This window comes from Rhincodon typus, chromosome 10 (genome assembly GCF_021869965.1).
Source record: "Rhincodon typus isolate 14 chromosome 10, sRhiTyp1.1, whole genome shotgun sequence".
Lineage (NCBI taxonomy): Eukaryota > Metazoa > Chordata > Chondrichthyes > Orectolobiformes > Rhincodontidae > Rhincodon > Rhincodon typus.
Genome location: NC_063341.1, coordinates 41,795,431 through 41,817,861, shown reverse-complemented (window position 1 = coordinate 41,817,861; position 22,431 = coordinate 41,795,431). Strand labels below are relative to the sequence as shown.

The following is a 22,431-nucleotide window of genomic DNA, read 5'->3' as shown; positions in this document are numbered from 1 at the left end:
TTCCAAAGCTACTCTAGAGGCCTTGATGAATTACATACAAAGGAGGAGAGGTGTCCAGTGTCTGTAGGTAGAGAAGAGGCCCTTCTGATCAGTGCCACCATGCAAACCCCAAGACCCTTGATGCTGTGCCGGAAGAAGATATACTTTGATGCCACAATCTGTGTTTTTTTTCTCAAGATAGACTGGTCAATGAGGGGGCAAAGTCAAGTGCTTTCTTCAAGCTTAAACTTCAAAATAATGCTATTTACTTTATGTTAATGCTAACTACTGCTGCACATGGTGATCATAAGTATGCCAGGCTCTAATCATATAGTTATATTAGTAAAGCCTGATCTTTTCTCTTAAATAAAAACCAAAAAAACTGCAGATGCTGTAAACCAGGAACAAAAACAAAGTTGCTGGAAAAGCTCAGCAGGTCTGGCAGCATCTGTGAAGGAGAAAACAGAGTTAACGTTTCGGATCCGGTGACCCTTCCTCAGAACTGATGGTGGCTGGGAAAACGGCAGTTTATATGCAGAAAATAGGGAGGTAGGTGGGTAGGGAGTAAATGATAGGATAGAGCCCAAAGAGAGAGAAAGACAGTTGGACAGACAAAGGAGTTGCTAACGATCAGGCTGGGAGGGTGAATAGTTGTTAATGGGGACTGTTAGTGACTAACAACAGGGGGTGTGTAATGACAGGCTATGTGGTAATAAGGCCTGGTGTGTGGGGTAGGGGGCTGGGACGTGGGAGAGTTTAGGCTGAAAAATTATTGAACTCAATATTAAGTCCAGAGGGCTGTAGGGTCCTCAAGCAAAAAATGAGATGTTGTTCCTCCAGCTTGCGTGGGACTTCGCTGGAACATTGCAGCAAGCCAGAGACAGAGATGTTGGCCAGGGAGTAGGGTGGTGTATTGAAGTGGCAGACAGCAGGTAGTTCAGGGTCTTTTTTGCGAGCAGAACGTAGATGTTCTGCGAAGTGGTTGCCAAGTCTACGTTTCGTTTCCCTAATGTAGAGGAGACCACATTGTGAGCAGTGAATGCAGTAGACTAGATTCTGGGAAGTGCAGGTGAAGTGTTGCTTCACCTGGAAGGTATGTTTGGGCCCTTGGATACTGGGGAGGGAGGAGGTAAATGAGCAGTGTTGCGCCTTTGCTGGTTACAGGGGAAGGTGCCGTAGGGCTGTGGGGGAATGTTGGGGGTGAGGGAAGTGTGGACCAGGGTGTCCTGGATGGTCCCTGCGGAAGGCGCACAAAGGAGGGGAGGGGAATATGTGTCTGGTGGTGGCATCTCGCTGGAGGTGGTGGAAATGTTTCTTATTTGTTCTTGAATTGTTCCAACCTCATCAACACTATGCTGTTTACGTTCAGTAGTGTGATGTGATGCTCTATGACAGCATAGCAAAGTTTCTCCAGGGTTGAAGCCCTTACACATCATCCCTTCCCAAATTCTTTTGCCTCATCATAATCATTTATTAATTGTTCTATAGTTTTCAAATTATGGATGTAGATTATGTTATTTCACAAAATTTTAGGCAACAAAATCCTAACCTTCTCCATGTGTCTAACCTGATTTACTTGTTTTGATTGCTGGATCAGCAAAGCAGATGTAGGTGATCTTGCATTTTCTGTTTTGGCTTCTATTCTATTAGTGATTCAATTGATCTGGCTAAAGGAACTTGTGGTGATGTAACTGCTGGCTTGTATGAAAATTACGAGCTGGTTGTGCTTCTGCTTCATTGTTAGTATTGGAGACTTGTTGGTTCCAATAGGAAAAAATGCAGTCATCTATGCTGTTGTTGTTCTTCATGTAAAAAAGTTTATTCTCTTGCAGTATCAATGTTTTCTTCAAGGCTCTGTTCCAAGGCATGGACGTACATGTTGAGTTGAGAGTGATTTGATTTGTTGCATTGTATCTTCTTCAGACTGTGGCACATCTTCAAGAATTAATCTGTTTTGCTACAATGAATATATTGTTGGCAGAAGGCTAGGCAGTTTGTATTTGCTGATGCTGGATTTTGGAATTGCATCTGTGATAAGATACTGTAAAAATAAGTTACTTAAGATTTTACATTAATATTGTGTGTGGTATGTTGTTTAGATGAGAAGTCAGTCTCATCAGATTAGATGGTTTGTTAAGTAGCTGTCTCATAGATTAGACAAACAACAGCCTGATGTAGCATACTCACAGGATTATACCATACACACAATATGCCAGACGACACCATCACCATCTAGGCTAGTGGGGCAGGACATACTGAGCAGAAGGCCTGGCAGTCAAAGACAGCAAGAGGAAGTTGCCCTGGGATTCCTCAATATTGATTCAGACCCATGATGTCTCATGGCATCCTTCAAATATGGCACAGAAACCTCCTACTGACTACCACATACTGCCCACCTCCCCCACCCTCTCCTCAGCTGATGAATCAACACAGGTAGTTCTGCTATAATGCGTGTTTCATTGACGTGAATTGGCTGTAACACGATTGATGAATAGTAGATGTTGTTTGGATAACGTGAACTTTCTGTTGCGCAGGTATAGCGATTTTCTATGGCGATTTCCTTATAAAGCGCTTTTCTATAGCGCAAAGTCATGCAAGAACGCAACTATTATGTTAAAGGAGAACTACCTGTACACCTCTTGGAGAAAGCCCTGAGACTGTTTAGGGTACTAAACGGACACTGTGAAAGACTTCAATGTCCATCACCAAGAGTGGCTTGGGAACAGCACTACTGATCAAGCTGGCCGTGTCATAGTATCATAGAGTCATAAAGCACGGAAACATATCCCTCGGTCCAACCAGTCCATGCTGAACATAATTCCAAACTAAACTAGTCCCACCTTCCTGCTGCTGGCCTATATCTCTCCAAACCTATCCTATTCATGTACTTATCCAAATGTCTTTTCAATGTTGAAATTGTACCCACATCCACCACTTAGTCAGGAAGTTCATTCCACATGTGAACCACCCTCTGAGTAAGAAGTTTGCCCTTTATGTCTTTCCTCTCCTCTCACCTTAAAAATGTGCCCCCAGGCTTGAAATCCCCCATCCTAGGAAAAAGACAACTACCATTAACTGTATTTAGACCTCTGTTTATTTTATAAACTTTGTTCAGGTCACCTCTCAACCTCCTATGCTCCAGTGAAAAAAGTCCCAGCCTCTCCAGCCTTTCCTTATAACTCAAACCTTCCATACCCAGCAACATCCTAGTAAATCTCTTCTGAACCCTCTCCAGCTTAATAATATCCTTCCTATAACTGGGCAACCAGAACTGGACACAGTATTCCAGAAGAGGCCTCACCAACGTCCTGTACAACCTCAACATGATTTCCCAACTCCTATTCTCAATGGACCAAGCAATTAAGGCAAGTGCGCCAAATGCCTTTTTAACCACCCTGTCTATATGAGATGCAAACTTCAAAGAATTATGTACCTGCACCCCGAGGTCCCTCTGTTCTACAACACTACCCAAGGCCCTACCATTAATTGTCCATTGGATATATCTGCCAGACTGGGTCTACAGTAAAAGATGAAGCTGAAGCATTTGCAACAATCTTCAGGCAAAATATTGAGCGGCTGATCCATCTTGGCCTCTTCCAAAGATTCCCATAATCGTAATGATAGTCTTCAGCCAATTTGATTCACTCCAAATGATATTAAGAAACAATTGGAGACAGTTAATAATGCAAAGGCTATGTATCGTAATATTGTGGCAATAGTGCCGAAGACATGGGTTCCAGAACTTGCTGCATCAGTAGCCAAGCTGTTCCAGAGCAACTACAGTCCTGGCATCTACCCAAAAATGTGCAAAATTGCCCAGGTATATCCTGTACACAAAGAAAACAGGGCAAATCCAAACATCCGATACCACACCATAGTCTACTAGTAGTTGATCATCAGTAAAGTGAAGGGAAGTGTTGGTATCAAGAGTATTATCAGTCAGTACTTGCTGAGCAATAATTTTCTCACTGACACCTAAATTGAGTCACTCAGCTCCTCATCCCATTACAATCTTAATTCAAGCATAGACAACAGAATTGAATTCTAGAAGTGAGATAAGAATGATTGCCCTTAATATTAAAGCCACATTTGATCAAACGTGCCATCAAGTAACCCTAGCAAAAATGACTGGCTGACTGTATCGGTGATGCCTGGTGCTCCTGTGAGGAGCTCGAGCAGGTCACCAACTTCGCTAACACCTTCCATCCCAGCCTTAAATTCATCTGGACCATTTCTTGACAACTCCCTCCCATTCCTGGACCTCTCCATCTCCATCTCTAAAAACCGACTGACACTGACATCTATTTCAAACCCACTGACTCCCACAACTACCTCGACTACACCTCCTCTCACCCACCTTCCTGCAAAAATGCGATCCCATACTCCCAATTCCTCTGCCTCCGCCTCCGCTGTGTCTGCTCCCAGGATGAGGCACTCTATTCCAGGACATCCAATTATCCTCCTACTTTAGAGGCTATAGTTTCCCCTTCTCTGTAATTACGGATGCCCTCAACTTCATCTCCCCCATTTCCCACACTTCTGCCCTTAAACCCCTTCACCCCACACAACAATAAAGATAGAGTCCCCCTGATCCTCACGTATCACCCCAACAACCTCCAAATCCAACGCATCATTCTCTGACTTTTCCGCCACCTACAATCAGACCCCACCCCCCATCAGAAAGATATTTCCTTCCCCACTGCTGTCCACTTTCCATAGGGACCATTCTCTTCATGACTTCCTTGTCACCTCTACATTCCCCACCAACTTCTCCACCACACCCGGTACCTTTCCCTGCAACTGCAAGGGGTGCAACACCTGCTCCCACATTTCCCCTCTCACCTCTGTCTAAGGCCCCAAACAATCCTTCTAGATCTGGCAGAGATTCACCTGCACTTCATTCAACCTGATTTATTGCACCCGATGTGGTCTCTTGTGTATCACAGACTTGGGGACTGGTTCACAGACGGTCTGTGTTCTTCATGCATTAACCAACTCAACCTTCCAGGTACCATCCATTTTAATTCCCCTCCCACTTCCCTGGTGACGTGTCCATCCTTAGCCTCGTCCACTGTCAGAGTGAGGCCAAACGTAAACTGGAGGAACAACACCTGATATTTCGCCTCGGGAGCTTACAGCCCAAGGGCTTGAATATTGACTTCACCAACTTCAAAATCTCTCCACCCCCAGCCTTATGTCATGTTCCACCTCCCTGAATTGTCCTAACCTGCCCATCTTCCTACTCACGTATCCACTCCACCCTTCCCACTGATCAATCACTATAATCCTTTACCTGCATCCACCTATTACAATCCCACCTACCTTTCCACAGCCCCAACCCCCCATTTATTTCTGGGATCCCCTCCCCCTCCCCAGTACTGACCAACGGTTTTGGCCCAAAATGTTGACTTTCCTGCTTCTCTGATGCTGTCTGACCTGCTGCGTTTGTCCAGCTCCACGTTTATTGACTATGGAGTCAATGAGAATCGGGGGTATTCTCTTCACTGGTTGGAGTCATATCTGATACAAGGCAAGATGGTTGTTGTTGTCCAAGATCAATTATCTCAGTTTTAGGACAGCCGTGCAGGAGTTCCTTAGGGTAATGCCATAGGCTGAATCATTTTCAGCTGCTTCCCACCTTTATAAAATGAGAAATGGATATGTTCACCAATGATTGCGCTATATTCATTACCATTCACAATTCCTCAAACCCTGATACAGTCCATCTCTAAATACAGCAAGACCTGAACAATATCCACATTTGGGCTTACAAGTGACAAGTAATATTCACAACACACAAATGTCAGGCAATGACCTTCTCCAACAAAAGACAACCTAACCACTGTCCCGTGACATCCAATGGCATTACCATTGCTGAATCAACTATCAACATTCTGTTGCATATTGAAATAATAAGACTTACACAAATAAAATGCCTGTTTGAAATTGCTCTCTGTTATGTTAATATTGGTATCAACATGTCTGAAATTCCTTTCTCTGCTATGTTAATGATAGTATCACCTACTTATTTGAAACATGAGTGTCTCATGGTACCAGTGTAAGGTCGATGTCATTCTGCACATACACAAAAACACAAAATAGGATGAAAATGGAAAGTGAGTAACTGTTGAAATAAGACTTCCAAGCTTTTATATTAGTGCAGACATTTATGATCAAAACAAATACAGAGACATTATGGACTTTAACTGCATTACTATAATACAGCAGCTGGTCAAAGATGGTTAAAAGACTAAACTTAAAGGATTCCAAATGTTTTCTGTACATCAGTCTAATAAATTAGGTGAGGTGTGAGCATGATTGGTAAGGCACAACATAACATCTGTCAAAAGAATGTTTAAAAAAACAGATAGCAGAAGTAATTTGGTAGAAATTAATGTCGATAAGAGCAACAAAGTAATTACTCATGACTGTTATCGATCAATAGCTCAAGGTGAACAGGTAGATATAACCTGTTCAGACAAGCAGGAGTAGATGCAAGGAATTACAATGTGATGATCATGAAGGATTTAAATATCTTATTAGTGAAGTGGATGGATCAGGGAAAGGGAAGATGAAAAATTTATGGAGTCACATATAGCAGTCAACCAAAATGATTAAAAATGTAGAAATAGATGAACTCATGGGCTCTAGTGATTATTGTATATTAAATTTTGACTGTGTAATGAAGACTAAAGAACAGTGGTAGCAATTTGTGCATGACTTTACAGGGCAGATTTTCTGCATTTGCTGCTCTGGCAGCAAAATGGGCTATGTATCCACTTGACATTACAGCTGCTACTTTTAAATTCTGCCTAAGCTTTGATATTTTGTCTGTAAGTTTCAGGACTACAGGTGCCACTTTGGCTCCAAAATGACATCAATACTGTGGATACACACACTTCTGGGTCAGCACCATCAAATACTATTTTAGTAAGGTCAGTAGTTTTTGGCCCTAAGAGCATGCAGCAGAAATAAACAGAATAGTAGATTATATACTGCTGATTTGATGTAAACACTACAATTTTTGTCCTCACCACTCTAGCTGATATGCTTACTTAAATATGCACTGCAGCAGGAAGGACTCCACATTAATACTATTTCAAGGAATCATCAATCATTACTGACTAATTTCTGATGTTTCTGCCTGAGTTTGTGGAAATGCTTGATAGTTTGCAGGTTTTTGCCAGAGGCTGCACTGGTGACTGTGTTCCTGAATTTCTTTTTGTGAGATGCTTCCAAGCAGAAGCAGATGACATCTCTAATATATCTCAGTTGGCCATCGCTAATGCTGTTGATTTTCAGTGAGAAGACTGTAGTTGACCTTGCAAGATCAAGCAGCTCTAGGATACCTTGATTGGGATGGCACCACCTCAGCTTAGATGGTAACAGTCTGGGCTGATGAGCTGCTGGGAAAATGCAAGAGCACTGGCGGAAAGGCAATGATGAAGGGAATGTGAAGTTGTCATTCTGTGAAATTGGTGTGCCAAGGACATTCCACAGAGCCCATGTCAGAAATCCTAGTAATCTGCTGGAGATCAGAATGCTGGACTGTGTGTGACTCTGCAGCTTCCTTTCTTCCTATTTTCAGCCATGCTGACAGTAGCCAATTGGTGGTTATTTCCTCGATACGCTTTGACAGTGACAGAAACCTTTCTGGAACATATGTACCTGGGAATTAAGAGCAGGAATAGGCTATTTGGTCACTGAGCCCTGTCCTGCCATTTGATAAGACCGTGGCCAATTTGCTTATCGTCTCAATTCTATTTCCTACCTACTTTGATGCCTTTATCAATTATGAACTTATTAAACGCAGCCTTGAAAATATTCAATGACCTTTCCTCTGCTGCTCCCTGGGGAAGAGAATTTCAGAGACTAACAACCTTCCAAAACAAACAAATCTCAAAATAGGAGACCCTGAATGTTAAACTATGTTCCTTATTTTTAGTCTCTCCCACAGAGGAACATCCATTATGTCAGTTCTCCTCAGGATCTTATATGTTTCAGTAAGATCGGATCTTATTCTTCTAAATTCCAAAAGTCATGGAATAAAAGGATCAGCAGCAACATGGATACAAAATTTGCAGCGTGATAAAAAATAGACAGTAGTGGTCAATGGATATTTTTCAGGCTGGAGGAAGATTTTTTAGCAAAGATCCCCAGTGGTTGGTATTGGGACCGTTGCTTTTCCTGATATTCATGTTAATGATCGAGATCTTGGTGTACGGTTTGCAGATGATGCAAAATTTGGAAGATATAGAAACAGAGAGGAGGAACAGTGTACAAGTCAGGAAGGAAAGACAAGTTGGTGGATTGGCCAGATAGGTAGCAGATGAGTTTCAATGCTGAGTAGTGTGATGTATCTTTTAGGAAGTACATTGCACAATAATATAAAACAGGGGGGACAGTTCTAAGGGGGATTGCAGGAGAAGAGCGACCTGGTTTATATTTATACAGATATTTGGAAGTGGCAGGACAGGTAGCCAGAGCAATAAGAAAAGCGTACAGTATCCTTGGCTTTATTAATAAAGCATAGATTACACCAGCAAGGAGTTGATGTTGAACTTACATACAACATTTATTAGACTTCAGCTGGAACATTGTGTACAGCTCTGGGTGCCACACAGGAAAGATGTGAATGCAGTGGAAAGAGTGCAGAAGTCGTTTATAAGAATGGTTTCAGAGATGAGGAACTTCATTTATAAGGATGGATTGAAGAGCATTCAATCAGCAGCTTGCTCAATTTACCAAAGAGCAGTGGTGCCCTGGGAACTGAAAAATGGAATAATGCAAGAACATACCACATATTCTGAATGTTCTCAATGAAACTGGATGCTTCAGGCTCTTGCAGCTGTCACCGTGATGCAAGCAATCATCTGCTCTATATGGTTCAAGAGATGCGGGCATTGTAGTACCCCATCAGTTCATTTTTGTTTCTTTCTCATCTTGTTTGAATTATGAGAGAGAGTGCAGATTGTCAGCTGTATCATTGCAACATATTTGGGTCATATGTACTCTTTACCTGAATAGCTGGAGATACTTGGACACAGCAAGAAGTGAGTGTGAGACTAGCATCATTGGTTGGATGAAGCAGTGCATCTAGATATTAGGTATGAGTCTTGGGTGCCAGGAACTGATGCTGGATGGGTAATGGAGATGTAGTTTATTGAGCAGCACATGAGCTGGATGTTGTGGTGAGTAGGAAACGTCTTGTGAGAATACATTCACAGACATTGAGACCTGCAAGGACACTAGACTTCTTATGACACTGCTGCCAAGACCTCCAGCCTTCAACAGTTGGCCTCTTGATTTCCTGATTTCTTAACGAAACCATTCCATCTCTCCTCATCTCCATGTCCCCTTTATTACTAATGTCTCCAGCATCTATCACCTTAGGGCTTTCTCTCTGCTATAGTGTTGACTTTACTATAATTTGGATTGCATCAATATTCTCACATAAAATTTCCGTTTAAGAGGGTCAGTGAAGAATAGGCTGGTTGCAACAGGCTGTTTCTGAGGAATGTTATTTGTATTCCTATTGATGCAAAGATAGCCTGTTGCATTAAAAAGAAGAAAACAGCATGGGCTGTTTTGGCCAGATGCTATAATTATGTAGATTGATGCACCAAGTTAGTGTGCTGCTTATTTTCATCTGAATAGGTAAGGAGCAGGCTGTGAATCACAGTCTCCAAACTCTGAAAACAGAGTTCAAGAATTTCAAGGTCTAGTGTTTAAGAAGGTCTGATAAAATGAATATTACATTTTTTAAAAAATGAATTTAAACAACTAATTTTATGTAATTTATGATGATATTGCACATATCTACCCAATACTTAGTGTTACTGTATTATTTAAAAACCTCAAACGAAAGTGCCATAAATGTACAAGCTCTCCTTTGATAAATCATGCTTTACTCTTTCTTTAGGTGCTCTTTAATGGGGTTTGATCTAAATCGACACTGGCAGGATCCCTCTGCTTGGGCTCATCCTACACTTTATGGCGTAAAGCAGCTAATTGTACAAATGTATGATAATCCGGTGAGTAATAATGATGAAAAGGCAGAGACTTGTCTTAACAGAACAGGGACTGTCATTTTGTAGTTTCAATGCAACAATTTGTAAATGGCTTTCCAAGAACTGCTGCCAAAACTGTAACCAATTCTGCTCAGGATGGTTTGCACAAAAGCCACACGAGCATTCTTTGAAAAAACAATTCCGAATTTTTTCTGGTTGAAGGTAGGTTTAACTTGCGGTGTATTGTTCCAATTTTTTTCATTGTCAAGCTCTAGAGAGTTTATATTGAGCGTATATTGACTATTTGAATAATTGATAAATTCTGGAGCTGACTGAAATTTTGGCAACAATATAATTGCTCTCTCGTTTCCTGCAATTTACTGGAGACAGCTGCACTTTTCAATGGCCTTTCTGTTCTTTTGAACTTCCTCTTAACCTGATGTTGTATTTTTTTTTCAGATTTTATTTCAAATCTTAATCTTTCACTTCCTCCAGTTCAGCCTTCTGATCGATTAAAACACCAGGGATCAGACTTTTGACAGTATTGAATATTTTAAACTGTAATTTGCAGCCATAGGTACCCTGTATATGGATATAACTGATAAAACTTAAATCAATTTTCTCCAAGATCTAAAGTTTCTCGTAATTACTGATACTTTCTGGTGACATTTTCATTTTCTAGTTTGTGATAGAGTACACACACAGGAACCAAGCTACAACAACATTTTCTTCCTTCAAATTTGAATTTTCTTCTTTAAGTTGTAAGAAATAATCTTCTCAATGCCACATGTATAATAGTTATTTTCATTAAACTTACTGTGCTAGATTTTACATTGTCGTGTAACTCTCAGTAGCTGTTCTTTAACTACTCTAGGTCCAGGTTCCAATTGCATAAGCCCTCCACTTTCATTATCAGAGCTCCAGGAATAGATATTTTCATCATAATTAATGTTAATATTTTTCATTCATAGCATGTGAATATCATTGGCAAGGCCACCATTTATTGACCTTGGGAAGGTGGCAGAGAATCATATTCTCAGATTTCTGTGGACTTCGTGGTGAAGGTGCTTCCACTATGTTGTGAGTAGGGAGTTCAAAAATTTTGACTCTCCAACAATGGAGGAGCAGGGATGCACTTCAAGTCATGTGCCCCTTGTTGCCTTTATCGTAGATGGTGAAAACACAAATTTGTAAGACGCTGTTAATGACACATATTCTTGCTGCTGCAGTGCATTTTGGAAATAATACACCCATACATCATTACTATGCTGATAGTGGAGGGAACGAGCATTGGCATCCGGAATCAGCCAATACATCACGACCATCCAAGCCCTTCTATTACGCATTGACAATGCTCTCTGGAAGCACAGACACACACCAGCATCAAACAGGGACACTTTTTGTGCAGGGACAGGCACCCAGTTCAATAGTAAGCTAATGGCTGTGACCACATTCTGTACAGAAGTGCTTGGTAAAATAGGGCTGAGTCAGTAGGGGTTTGTCAAGGGGAGGTCACATCTGACAAATCTGTTAGAATTATTTGGGGAGGTAACAAGTCAGTTAGACAAAGGAGAAAAATTTGGATTTCCAGAAGGTCGTTAACAAGGTGCTGCAAAGGACCCAGCTGAATAAGAGCACATGGTGTTAGAAGAAAGGTACTGGCATGGACAGAGGATTGGCTGACTGGCAGAAAGCAGAGAATAGGGATGAAGAGGTCTATTTCAGGATGACAGCCGGTAACTACATGAGTTCCACAGGGATCAATGTTGGGACCACATCTATTCATATTAAATTAACAATCTGGACATGAGTGCATTCCTGATAGTTTGCAGATGACACAAGGATAGGTGGAGGCACAGGTAGTGTTGAGGAAGCGGGGATGCTGCAGAAGGACATGGATACACTAGCAGCATGGGCAAAGAAGTGGCAAATGGAATACAATGTGGAAAAGTGTGAGTTTATGCACTTTGGTAAGAAGAATAGAGGCATAGGCGATTTTCTAAATGGGAAAAGGCTTTGTAAATCTGAAGCACAAAGGGTCTTGGGAGACCTAGTTCAGAATTCTTTTAAGGTTAACATGCAGGTTCTGTTAACAGTTAGAAAGGCAAATGCAATGTTAGCATCCATTTCAAGGGGGCTAGAATACAAGAACAGAAATGTATTTCTGAGTCTGTATAAGGCTATGGTTAGATGCCATATGCATTTTGATCATGTCCCTGATGCCTGGCACCACAGTGTCATCTACTGCCTGGGCTGGTGACTGATCTCTGGCAGTTGACTGCCAGCTGCCTGAGCCATTTCTTCATCAGTCAACTGTGGAGCTGTCACTGTGAAGTGCTCACCAGATTGTGTCCCCTCATACTCTACGTCTACAGTTCTCACTGAAATGTCAGTGTCCAGGCTGGTGAGGAGTACAGGAGATATCTTGCCAATGCTTCCTCTGAATCTTTTGATACTGTCAGCTTCAGATGTCCAGGAGGGCAGTTATTCCACAACTGACTGCTTCTCCACAGACATCATGGGTAGGCTTACAGAACTTGAAATACGAAGAGAGAGAAGGTATCATGTCCAGTGGTGTACCATGATTGAGATTAATAGCGGGGTTAATGGAAGAGTGATGCTTACTTTTTGACGGGACATGGATGTTTTTATGTCCCCCACAGGAACAGTCCTCGTATTTTTGTGTGAGGGACAGGATTCTCTCCTTATAGGAGTTGAGGATATAAATGTTGGGCACCGTTCACCCTACCTATATGGGCTGTGTGTGTCCTGTTATGGGCTGTCCTGTGATAAAGAGAAAAAGGGAGAAAAGAGTGACATGACAGTGGATGCATGCCTGTTAGCACTGGCGCATATAAGTAAAAGGTGATGAGATGTACCAATGAACTGAGGAGGCAGTACAAAGGGCATGCAGGGTTGGTGGTGTGGGAGGCTAAGGCTGCTGAGTGAGGGAATGGGTTGCAAATGACAATCAGAGTGGTGAGGCATAAATCTTGGTAGGAGGTATGTGCAGTGGCAGTGATAGATTCAGTTTGAGGGGTAGCAGAGAAAAGAGCATGGCACTTACTGTAGATGAGTTTTTTTTTGCTGGCATTCCTCTTTACTCTAGAATAACGCTGACCCTGGTGGCAATCTCCGACCAAGCTTCTAGGCTCAAATGGTGTAGCCTCCTCTCATTGTCGTCCAAGAAGAACCTCATTGCTGCACCACCCATCTGCCAGAACCTCAAGGTCCCTGTCGGACAAATTTAATGCCATCTTCCCCTGCTGTGATATCTTGTGCATACTTACCTGATCAAGCTGGGCAACCTCGGAACAGTAGTGCTTATCTGGGTTCAGAGTTGTGTTTTAAAGATGATGCATGTACGAGGGACACCAGTCTTTCAGCAGATATCCAAATGTAATTGATGAGACAGGTTTGGTAAGATATTGGTGAGAATACCAATTAGCCTCATGGCAAGAAACTCTCCAGAAAACCTGACCCAGACTTAGCCAGAAAGAAAACCATAAGAATGAGCCCTAAGCTTTTATATTCAGCTACATTTTAGAAAGTTGCAGCCATTAACTTCCTCTCGTCTCAGCAGTGATCCCTAATGAATGCCAAAAAGTGCAAAGCTATGAGAAAAATATGAGATAATTTTAGATTGATTTAATTATAACCAGCACAAGCACAATGGGCAGAAGCCTGTGTTTCAATCATTTATGGTTGTTCAGTTACAGGTGGATTTTACAGTGATTCTCTTTAGAAGATAAAGATTTGGAATAATTTGGGTGTTAATCTGGGTTAGGGTTACATTAGTCCAAATTGTAAAAAATTAAATGACTGCATATGCAGCTTACTGAGCTAGCACAAAGTTTTGATACACTGGATTTAGCTAAATCGAAGTGAATGTATCTAAATTGGGGTTGCATGCAGAATCTTTCAATAAAGTGTCATCAGATCAGCTCTAGACTTACATAAACTAGTGAGTGACAAAGATGTAGCTCAGTGGTTTAGAGAATGAAATAGATGGGATTTGATTTTGATTTGATTTATTGTTGTCACATGTACCAAAATGCAGTGAAAAGTTTTGTTTTGCATGCAGGACAGGCAGATCATAATATACAAGGACATACAGACCATAGGGTGAACAGAGCGAGGCATACAAAGTTACAGTTGCACAGGAGGTGTACAAAAGCAAGATTAGCAGTAAATTTGAAATTTGAGAGGTCCATTCAGCAGCCTAATAACATCAGAGAAGAAGCTGTTCTTGAACCTGTTGGACTGCAAGTAATGAAACATTTCGCTCCAGTGAGCAGCAATAGACAGTGGTGGGACTTTTCCAACTTAATTGGTTCAGCTATATACATGCTGTGGCTGCAAGACTGCGTCAAAGACTGGGGATAATTTGACAGGTAACTCATCTCCTGACTCCCCAAGGTCTCTCTGTACCACCTACAAGGCACGATTTAAGTTTGATTGAATATTCTCCTCTTGTCTGGATCAGTGCACTTCAAGCAACTTGCAAATAAATTGACACAATCCAGAACAAAGCAACTTAATTGATTGGCATCCCATCCAACCATCTTTAACATTTTCCTGCCATTAGTGCACAGTGGCTGGAGTGCTAATAGTATACAGTATGCACTGCAGCAACTCACCAAGCATCCTTTGGTAGCACCTTCCAAACACACAACCCCTGTGATCTAGAAGGGCCAGACAGATGCATGGGAAAATATCACATGCAATTTCAGCTTCAAGCCATACACCACCCTGCCTTAGAACTTTACCATGATTTTTTCATTATTTCTGGGTAAAAGTCCTGGGACTTCCTTCATAACAGCACAATAGGTGTACTTGCAATGGTTCAGGAACTTGAGTAACCATCCCCTTCTCTAGGATAAGTAGAGATGGGAAACAAATGCCACCCTTGCCAGTAAAATTCACATCCTTGGAATTCATTTTTAAAAGAGACAATAAAGGGGTCTGGTAGAAGTGTGCAACAGATAAGCAGCAGAGTGAAGTGGACCGGAAGGAGTTTGCAGCAAGTCATTGTCACTGTGAAGTGAATTGAGAGAGTGGACTAGAGTGGGGCTTGGGACATAAATAAGGATAAGACTTTTCTAGTTTATAGTCTACTCTGACTCGAGTAGGAGCCAGACAGTGCCGCAGCAGAGCGAACCTGGAGTTGAATGGTAGGAGCTGAGCTTCCTGATAAAAGCCTGAGGGGAGAGTACAGATCAAGTTCAGTCAGAGCATCAGCTGAACCCCAAAAGGAACCCTGTCAAAATTCAGAACGGTTGTCAAAAGGCTGACATCAGCACAAAACAGTGAACTCATTGGTATGTAGTGGGTGAGTTGGTTTTGTCCACTTCAAAGCTTCACTAAGGAATGGTAAGAGTTCTAGATTTTTCTTTCCAGAAGAAAACTTACTGCATTTTCTACTTCTTATGTTTAGGGTGAGAGTTTATTTAAATAAAAGAATGGCAGTCAGTCCCATACATTGCATGGCCTGCAGTATTTGGGAAATCAGTTTCTGGCCATCTGGAGGGCCACATTTGCATCAAGTGCCACTGGTTTGATCAGCTTGAGGCCAAGCTTTGGAGCTGGAGAATCAGCTGGAGGTACTGTCGTGCATTCATTTATATGAATATTATAAAGATAACACATTTTCAGATGTGGTTATCTGACAGATTGAGGAAATTCAGTCAAGGAAGGAATCAGTGACTGTCAGTCAGAAGAATTGAAGTAGGCAGGCAGACAGGAAAGCCCCAGAATGCACCTCACACAAGAACAGTTTCTCTGTTTTGGAAAACAGAGAGTGCCAGTTCATCTGGGGAGTGTAATCAGAACCCAGATGCAAAAGGGAGGAGCAGGTAGAGAGGAAAAGCAACAACTATATGGTTCTCAATATTGAGGGGTACAGGCAGGTGTATCTGCAGCTGCAGATGTCACTACAGGATGATGTGTTGCCATGCTGGGGCAGGGTCAAGGATATCACTGAATGGCTACAGGGCAATCAGAGATCATGGTTCATATTGGTACCAACGATATAGGTAGATGGGGTCCTACAACAAGAATTTAGGGAACTAGGTCACAAATTGAAAAACAGGACCTCAAAAGTTGTAATCTCTAGAATACTTTAGTTGCTGCATGCTAATGAGTATAGGAATTGGTGGATAGATCAGATGATTGTGTGGCCGAAGAGTTGGTGCACGTGGGAAGGTTTTCGATTCCTGGATTATGCGGTCTGCTTTTGAGGAAGGTGGGACCTGTACAAATCCAGTGGGATGCATCTGAGCTTCAATGGGACCGACATCCTTGTGAGGGGTATGAGGGTAGGTCTGTAGCTGTTGGAGGGGATTTAAACTAATTTGGCAGGGGAATGGGATACAGCATGGAGCTACAATAGTGGGTGTTGCACAGACAAATGTAGGGAAAAGCCAAGTCAGTCTGGCATAGAGCATAACTAGTCAAGACAAAAGGGAGCTTGACAATATTTTGTTGGCATTTATTTTAATACAAAAAGTCTTGCAAGTAAGACAGATGAATTGAGGGCGCTGATTATCACATAGATATGACATCACTAGTATCAAGGAGGGAGGGGCAAGATGAGCAGCTCAATATTCTGGGGTGTAGAAACTTTAGGTGAGAGAAGGTGAGGAGTGAAAGAGGAGGTAATGTTCTAATAATGATCAAAGAGTTTATTATTGAAATAAAGAGGATGATGTTAGAATGCTCCTCAGTTGCGACATTATGGTAGAACTTAAAACAAAAAGGAAGCAATCACATTGTGGGAGTGTACTATAGACTCCCAAACAGTCAGGGAGAGATAGAAGGACTGCTATCTCAGCAAATTTCAAAGAAGCTTAAATACAATAGGCAAATAATAGTAAGGGATTTCAACTTTTCTGATATTAACTGGGATAGATAAAGTGATGGTGGAATTCTTAAAATGTATCCAGAACAGCTTTTTAGCCAACATTTAGAATTTCCTATATCGCACAGTGTAGGACCTAATTTTAGAAAACAAGGCTGGGAAAGTAGTAGAAGTATCGATGAAAAATCATTTCAATAAGGTTGAATGAAGTCATGGACAAGGACAAAAATGGACCATAACGGTTATGATTTGGAGGAAGGCTGATTTTAATATAATAAGACAGGATCTGACCAAGGTGGACTGGGGGAAGCTGCTTGTAGGAAAATCTACATCAGAGCAGTGGGAGTCTTTCAAAAAATAGTGAAAATGTAGGGCCAGCATGCTCCTGTATAGCTAGAGTGGGACTGAAATTTCCTGAACAGCCCTGGAGATGTGTAGAAAATGCAGGGGGTTCCTTAAAAAAATTGGGAAAGGGAAAATGAAAAAAAAAACACTGGCGTGTAAAATAAAGGATAATCCAAAGGTGTTTTACGAGTATATTAAGAATGAGCAAGAGGATATCCAGAGAAAGATTGGGACCTGTTAGGGACAAAACACGATTAATAACCATAGATGGGACTGGGGGATATAGATGGGGTTTTAAAGGAGTACTTTACATCTGTATTCACAGTAGAGAAGAATGGCAGTTGTTGAAATCAGGGAGGAGGACTGTGGTTTACTCGAACAAATTACAGTTGAGAGGGAGGGCTTCTGGCATGCCTAAAACCGGATAAATCTCAGGCCCACAAGAACTGTACCTCAAGCTGCTGTGGAAGACAAGGGAAGAAGATTTCAGGTACCCTGACATTAATTTTCAAATCCTCCCTGGCCATAGGAAGAGTGCCAGAGAACTGGAGGACAGCTAGTTTGGTACAATTATTCAAGCGGAGTGGTGGGGATAAACCAGGGAACCATAGACCGGTGAGTTTAACATCAGTGGTAGTGATACTATTGGAAAGAATTCTGGTGGACAGATTAGTCTGCAATTGGAAGGGAAGAATTAACCAAGGATAGTCAGCATGGCATCGTCAGTGGAAAATTGTGTCTGACAGGTTTGATTGAATTTTTTCAGAAGTTCGATGAGGATAGTGCAGTGGATGTAGTCTGCTTGGACTTCAGTAAACCTTTTAACAAGGTCTCACATGGGAGAGTGGTCAAGATAGTAATAAATCCAGGAAATCTGGATCAAAATTAGCTTATTAACTGGAATCATAGAATCCCTATAGTGTGGAAGCAGGTCACTAAGCTCATTGAATCCATACTGCCCTTCCATGTAACCCTGCAATTCCCATGGCTAATCTGTCTAGCCTGAAGGTGGTACAGTGTGCAGCCTGGTCACCATATTATCGGAAAGATATAAAGAGAGACTAGATAGTCTAGGTTTGTTTTCCTTAAAGAAGAGAAAGCTAAGAGGGAACCCTAACTGAACCTAATCTTGCTCAGTTGCTGAAAGGAAATACTGCTTACGGGCTTCCTTCACCCTCACTCTCAACTTCACTAGACAATAAAGAGACATGGTTTTTTCAAAAACCCCTCTAGCTCCTAGTGCATTTGTTGAGCCCTACCGCCAACATTTAGGTACACCTCCTGGCTTCCAAGGCTTCTCCTGACTCTCAACAGCTACAGCACCAGCTTTTTGGCATTATCACCTCTTATCCCTCCTCCTAAGTACTGGCTGACTAGTAACCAGAAATAAAAATACTTCCCTCTGATTCCCTTCATCCAACTACCTAAATTGATTATTGAGCAATTTTTGACCTGTTCTGTCCATTGAAAGTCTCGAAGCGAGTTCCATATTTGTTCCAAAATGGTATTGAGTGTAACTAATAATTTGAACAATAAAATGTAATAACTCCTTGAAACTATACATTCCCTTAACGTTACAATATTCACAGATTGCTAGCATGTACAATACAAAATGAATACAAAAAGTGGATTTTATTAAAACTACTTAATTCTATGATATCTGGTCAAAGGCTCTAATTAAGTCTGAGTGCACCGCAGGTACTTAATTTGTCTAATTTACCAGAACTTCTCAAAGAATTCTGAGTGGCACAGCGAGTGGCACAGCGGCTCAATGGTTAGCACTGCTGCCTCAAAGCGCCAGGAACCTGGGTTCGGTTCATATCATGTATCACTCACCTGTTTTCCCTGTCTCAGCAAAGCTACTTTGACTTATAGTTCTCACAACACCACAAAATAAAATTCTAAGTTTATGTTTGAATTCCCCTGTGGTCCTACTTCTCCCTAGTTCTGTATTCTCCTTCAGAGCTCCAGCTGCAATTCTTCACTACTGCCTTCCAATCTGCATTTCGTTTGACTTTTTTGCAGCCTATTGCTTTTACTATTCCGTAGGCAGCCGTCACTTTAACCTTGTAGGCCTCACGCATTATAATTCCTTCCCAAATCTTCCATCTGTCCACATTCTGCTCCTCCTGTAGTCCTGCCTTCATCTCTTCAACACTTTTGTCACCACTCCTAAAATTACTTTCTGTAACTCAATATGAAGAATTAGCATTTATATAGTGCTGTTAACACAGAAAAATGTCCCATGCCCCTCTGCAAAATATATAGTCTAACAACATTTTTGACTGAGACATTAAATAGAGGCTCCATCTTCTTGCTTACGTAGATGTAAAAGATCCTATGGCATGTTTGGAAGAAGAACAGTGGAGCTACCCTCATGCCCTCACAACATGTATCCCTCAGTACTCTTCCATGTTGAACACCACCTGGGGAAGCACTGAGAGTTGCATGGCCACAGGATGGGTGGGGGTCTTCATTGTCCATCACCAAGAGTCATTCAGTACTACTAACCCAGCTGGCCAAATCCTAAAGGGCATTGCTGCTAGACTGGTCTGTGGTAGGTGGTGAGGGAATTAGCAATAGAATGAAATATACTTGACCTCATCCTCAACAATCTACTTGTTTCAGATGCCTCCATCCATGACTGTAGTAATATGAGTGACCACTACACATCCCTGTGGAGATGAAGTCCCATCTTCACATCGAGGATACCCTCTATTGTGTTGTGTGGCACTGTGCAGAGGGTTAGAGTTTGTCTGGATGGAGATGGGGATAGTCTGGCACTCTTATGGAGCTAATGTTACTTGTCACGTATCAGCCCAAGCCTGAGTATTGCCCCAGACATGGTGTGCGTAGACACAACCTACTTTAATATCTGAGAATTAGGCAAGGAGCTGTGGCTGCTGGAAATCTGAAACAAAAACAGAAATTTCTGGAAAAACTCAAGAGGTCTGGCAGCATCTGTGGAGAGAAAAATGTGTTAACATTTTGAGTCCAGTGTCCCTTCTTCAGAACTTGCAGCTCCTGCAGCTTCTGTGTTTTGTTAGAAGTGTGAATGGTATTGAACAGTGTGCAAGCATTAGTGTAGTAGCATTAGCACCGTACAAATATCCTAACTTCTGAAATTATGATAGAATGAACACTATTGACAACATAGTGAAGGTGGTTGGGCCCAGGGCACTACCCTGAAGAACATCTATGGTAAAATCTTAGAGCTGAGATAATTGGCCTACAACAGCCACAACTTTTGTATTCATCATGACTCCAACCAGTGCAGAATTTTCATACTGATCATCATTGACTTCAATTTTCTTATGGTTCCTTGTTGCCACAGTTGGTCAAGTGGTGCCTTGAACTCAAAAATATTTATTCTCACCTCACTGCTAGGATTCAGCTGTTTTGTTCATATTTGTACTAGCAGACAGTAGCGAAATTTAGCGGGTCATAACATTTCATGAAAATTCCACTTCCTTTGCAAGGCATTTCAGTTCCTCACTTTCAAAGATCTGACCTTGAAGCAAACTGCGTCAATAACTGTTCTGAGGAAGGTCACCGGACCCGAAATGTTAACTCTGTTTTTTTCCCTTCACAGATGCTGCCAGACCTGCTGAGCTTTTTCAGCAACTTATGTTTTTGTTCAATAACTGCTCATGTCTTTGTAGTTCGATTTCTCCCCCTGAAACTGCATTTTTCTCAGTCCCTGAGACTGCATCGCAGTACCAACTCTCAGACATGTTATTTAGCTTCACTAAGCTACCCATTGGTTTTTCTGAGCTCCAGTATTTCTTAGCTACATCAAACAAGTACTTCCTGTGGCTTCCTTCATCCCCATTTTCAGCTACGCTGAATTACCAATGGCTTTCTAACTGTCTGGACCCCACTGCCAGCACTTATAGCGTCTGGCGTCATTTTGCTTCAACATTTCCTAGTTTCAAAATGCACTTCTCCCACTTACAACTAGATAAATTGAAACCAGAGCTTTGTTGACCTCTATCCATCTCCACAACAATATAGCAAGTTCTGGATTATCTTCTACCTGATTTATGATTTAGTATCCCTTATTTATATTTTACAAGCCTTTTAGAATTCCGTGGATGCTTTTAATATAATTTAGCTCCAACTCCCAAACAAGGCAACTACCTATCATAAAAAGCAGTGGAGTCTGCATCATCAAGTGTATTCAGTGCTGAGTTAGACAGATTTTAGATCTACAAAGGAATCAAGGGTGGTGCAAAGCAGGTGGAAAAGTGGAGTTCAGGCTTGTTGAGGTTGGCTGCAATCTTACTGAATGGTGCAGCAGACTCAATGGGCGAAATGACCCACTCCTCATAGTTATGTTTGTGTATTCTTATGGACAGGATGCAGAAGTTGGGATAAATGGGGAACTTTTTCTAGTTGGCAGGCATTATCTAATGGAGTGCCACAAGAACAGTGTTGGTGTATTAACTATTTACCATTTATATTCATGGCTTAGTTGAAGAGACTGTGGGTAATGTATCTAAGTTTATTGGTGATATAAAGTTGGCTGACAATGTCAGCTATGAGGAAGAAACTAAGAGGCTACAAACAGATATTGACTTGTTAAGAGAGTAGCTAATAAGGAGTAGATGGAATTTAATGTGAAAAATTACATGACAAATGTGATAGGTAATTAAAGAGAATAACACAGATCATTGAAATCCGAACAAGCACTTCTTTGCAATTATCTTTACAACTCACAGTTCTAGTTTTTTCATTTGGAACACATGTCCCCTTTTAACAATAATAGAAAAGCAGACTTTTTTTAAAAGGTGTGGAAATTTTAAATGTTGGTGTTCAGGCAGGCTTGATGTACTTATTCAAGGAACACAAAAAGTTAGCATGCAGGTACAGAAAGCAATTAGGAAGGCAAATGGCATATTGGCCTCTATTGTCAGGGATTAGAGTGTAAGATTGAAACAGTCATGTTAAAATTGTCAAAAGGGAATTGTGCTGACATTTTTCAAGGAGTTTAGTAGAGTTTAAAGGCATCTGAGCTGAATGCTTGCTATTGTTCAATAGACTGTTGCAGTCACTCTTACATAATCATTGACCTGTGCTACATCCTCCATCAGGACCTGTGCCCACAGAACAGGGTGAGGACTGTGTTGCCAGTGGTCATCAAGATTGCTGTCATGTTAAGATTTCACACCTCATCATCCATCCAATCTGGAGTCAGCAACATCATGCTTTTAATATAATTTAGCTCCAACTCCCAAA

At 41.5% G+C, this 22,431-nt stretch overlaps 1 protein-coding gene across 1 annotated transcript in view; it reads left to right on the top strand.

Annotated features, from left to right (window-relative positions):
- The window catches only part of agbl4 (AGBL carboxypeptidase 4), a 690,087-nt gene that overhangs the window by 563,546 nt on the left and 104,110 nt on the right, over window positions 1-22,431 (top strand). Inside the window, exon 9 of the mRNA XM_048602285.1 lies at window positions 9,902-10,013. Within this exon, the coding sequence (XP_048458242.1) occupies window positions 9,902-10,013 (112 nt within the window). The remainder of the gene's footprint in view (window positions 1-9,901; window positions 10,014-22,431) is intronic.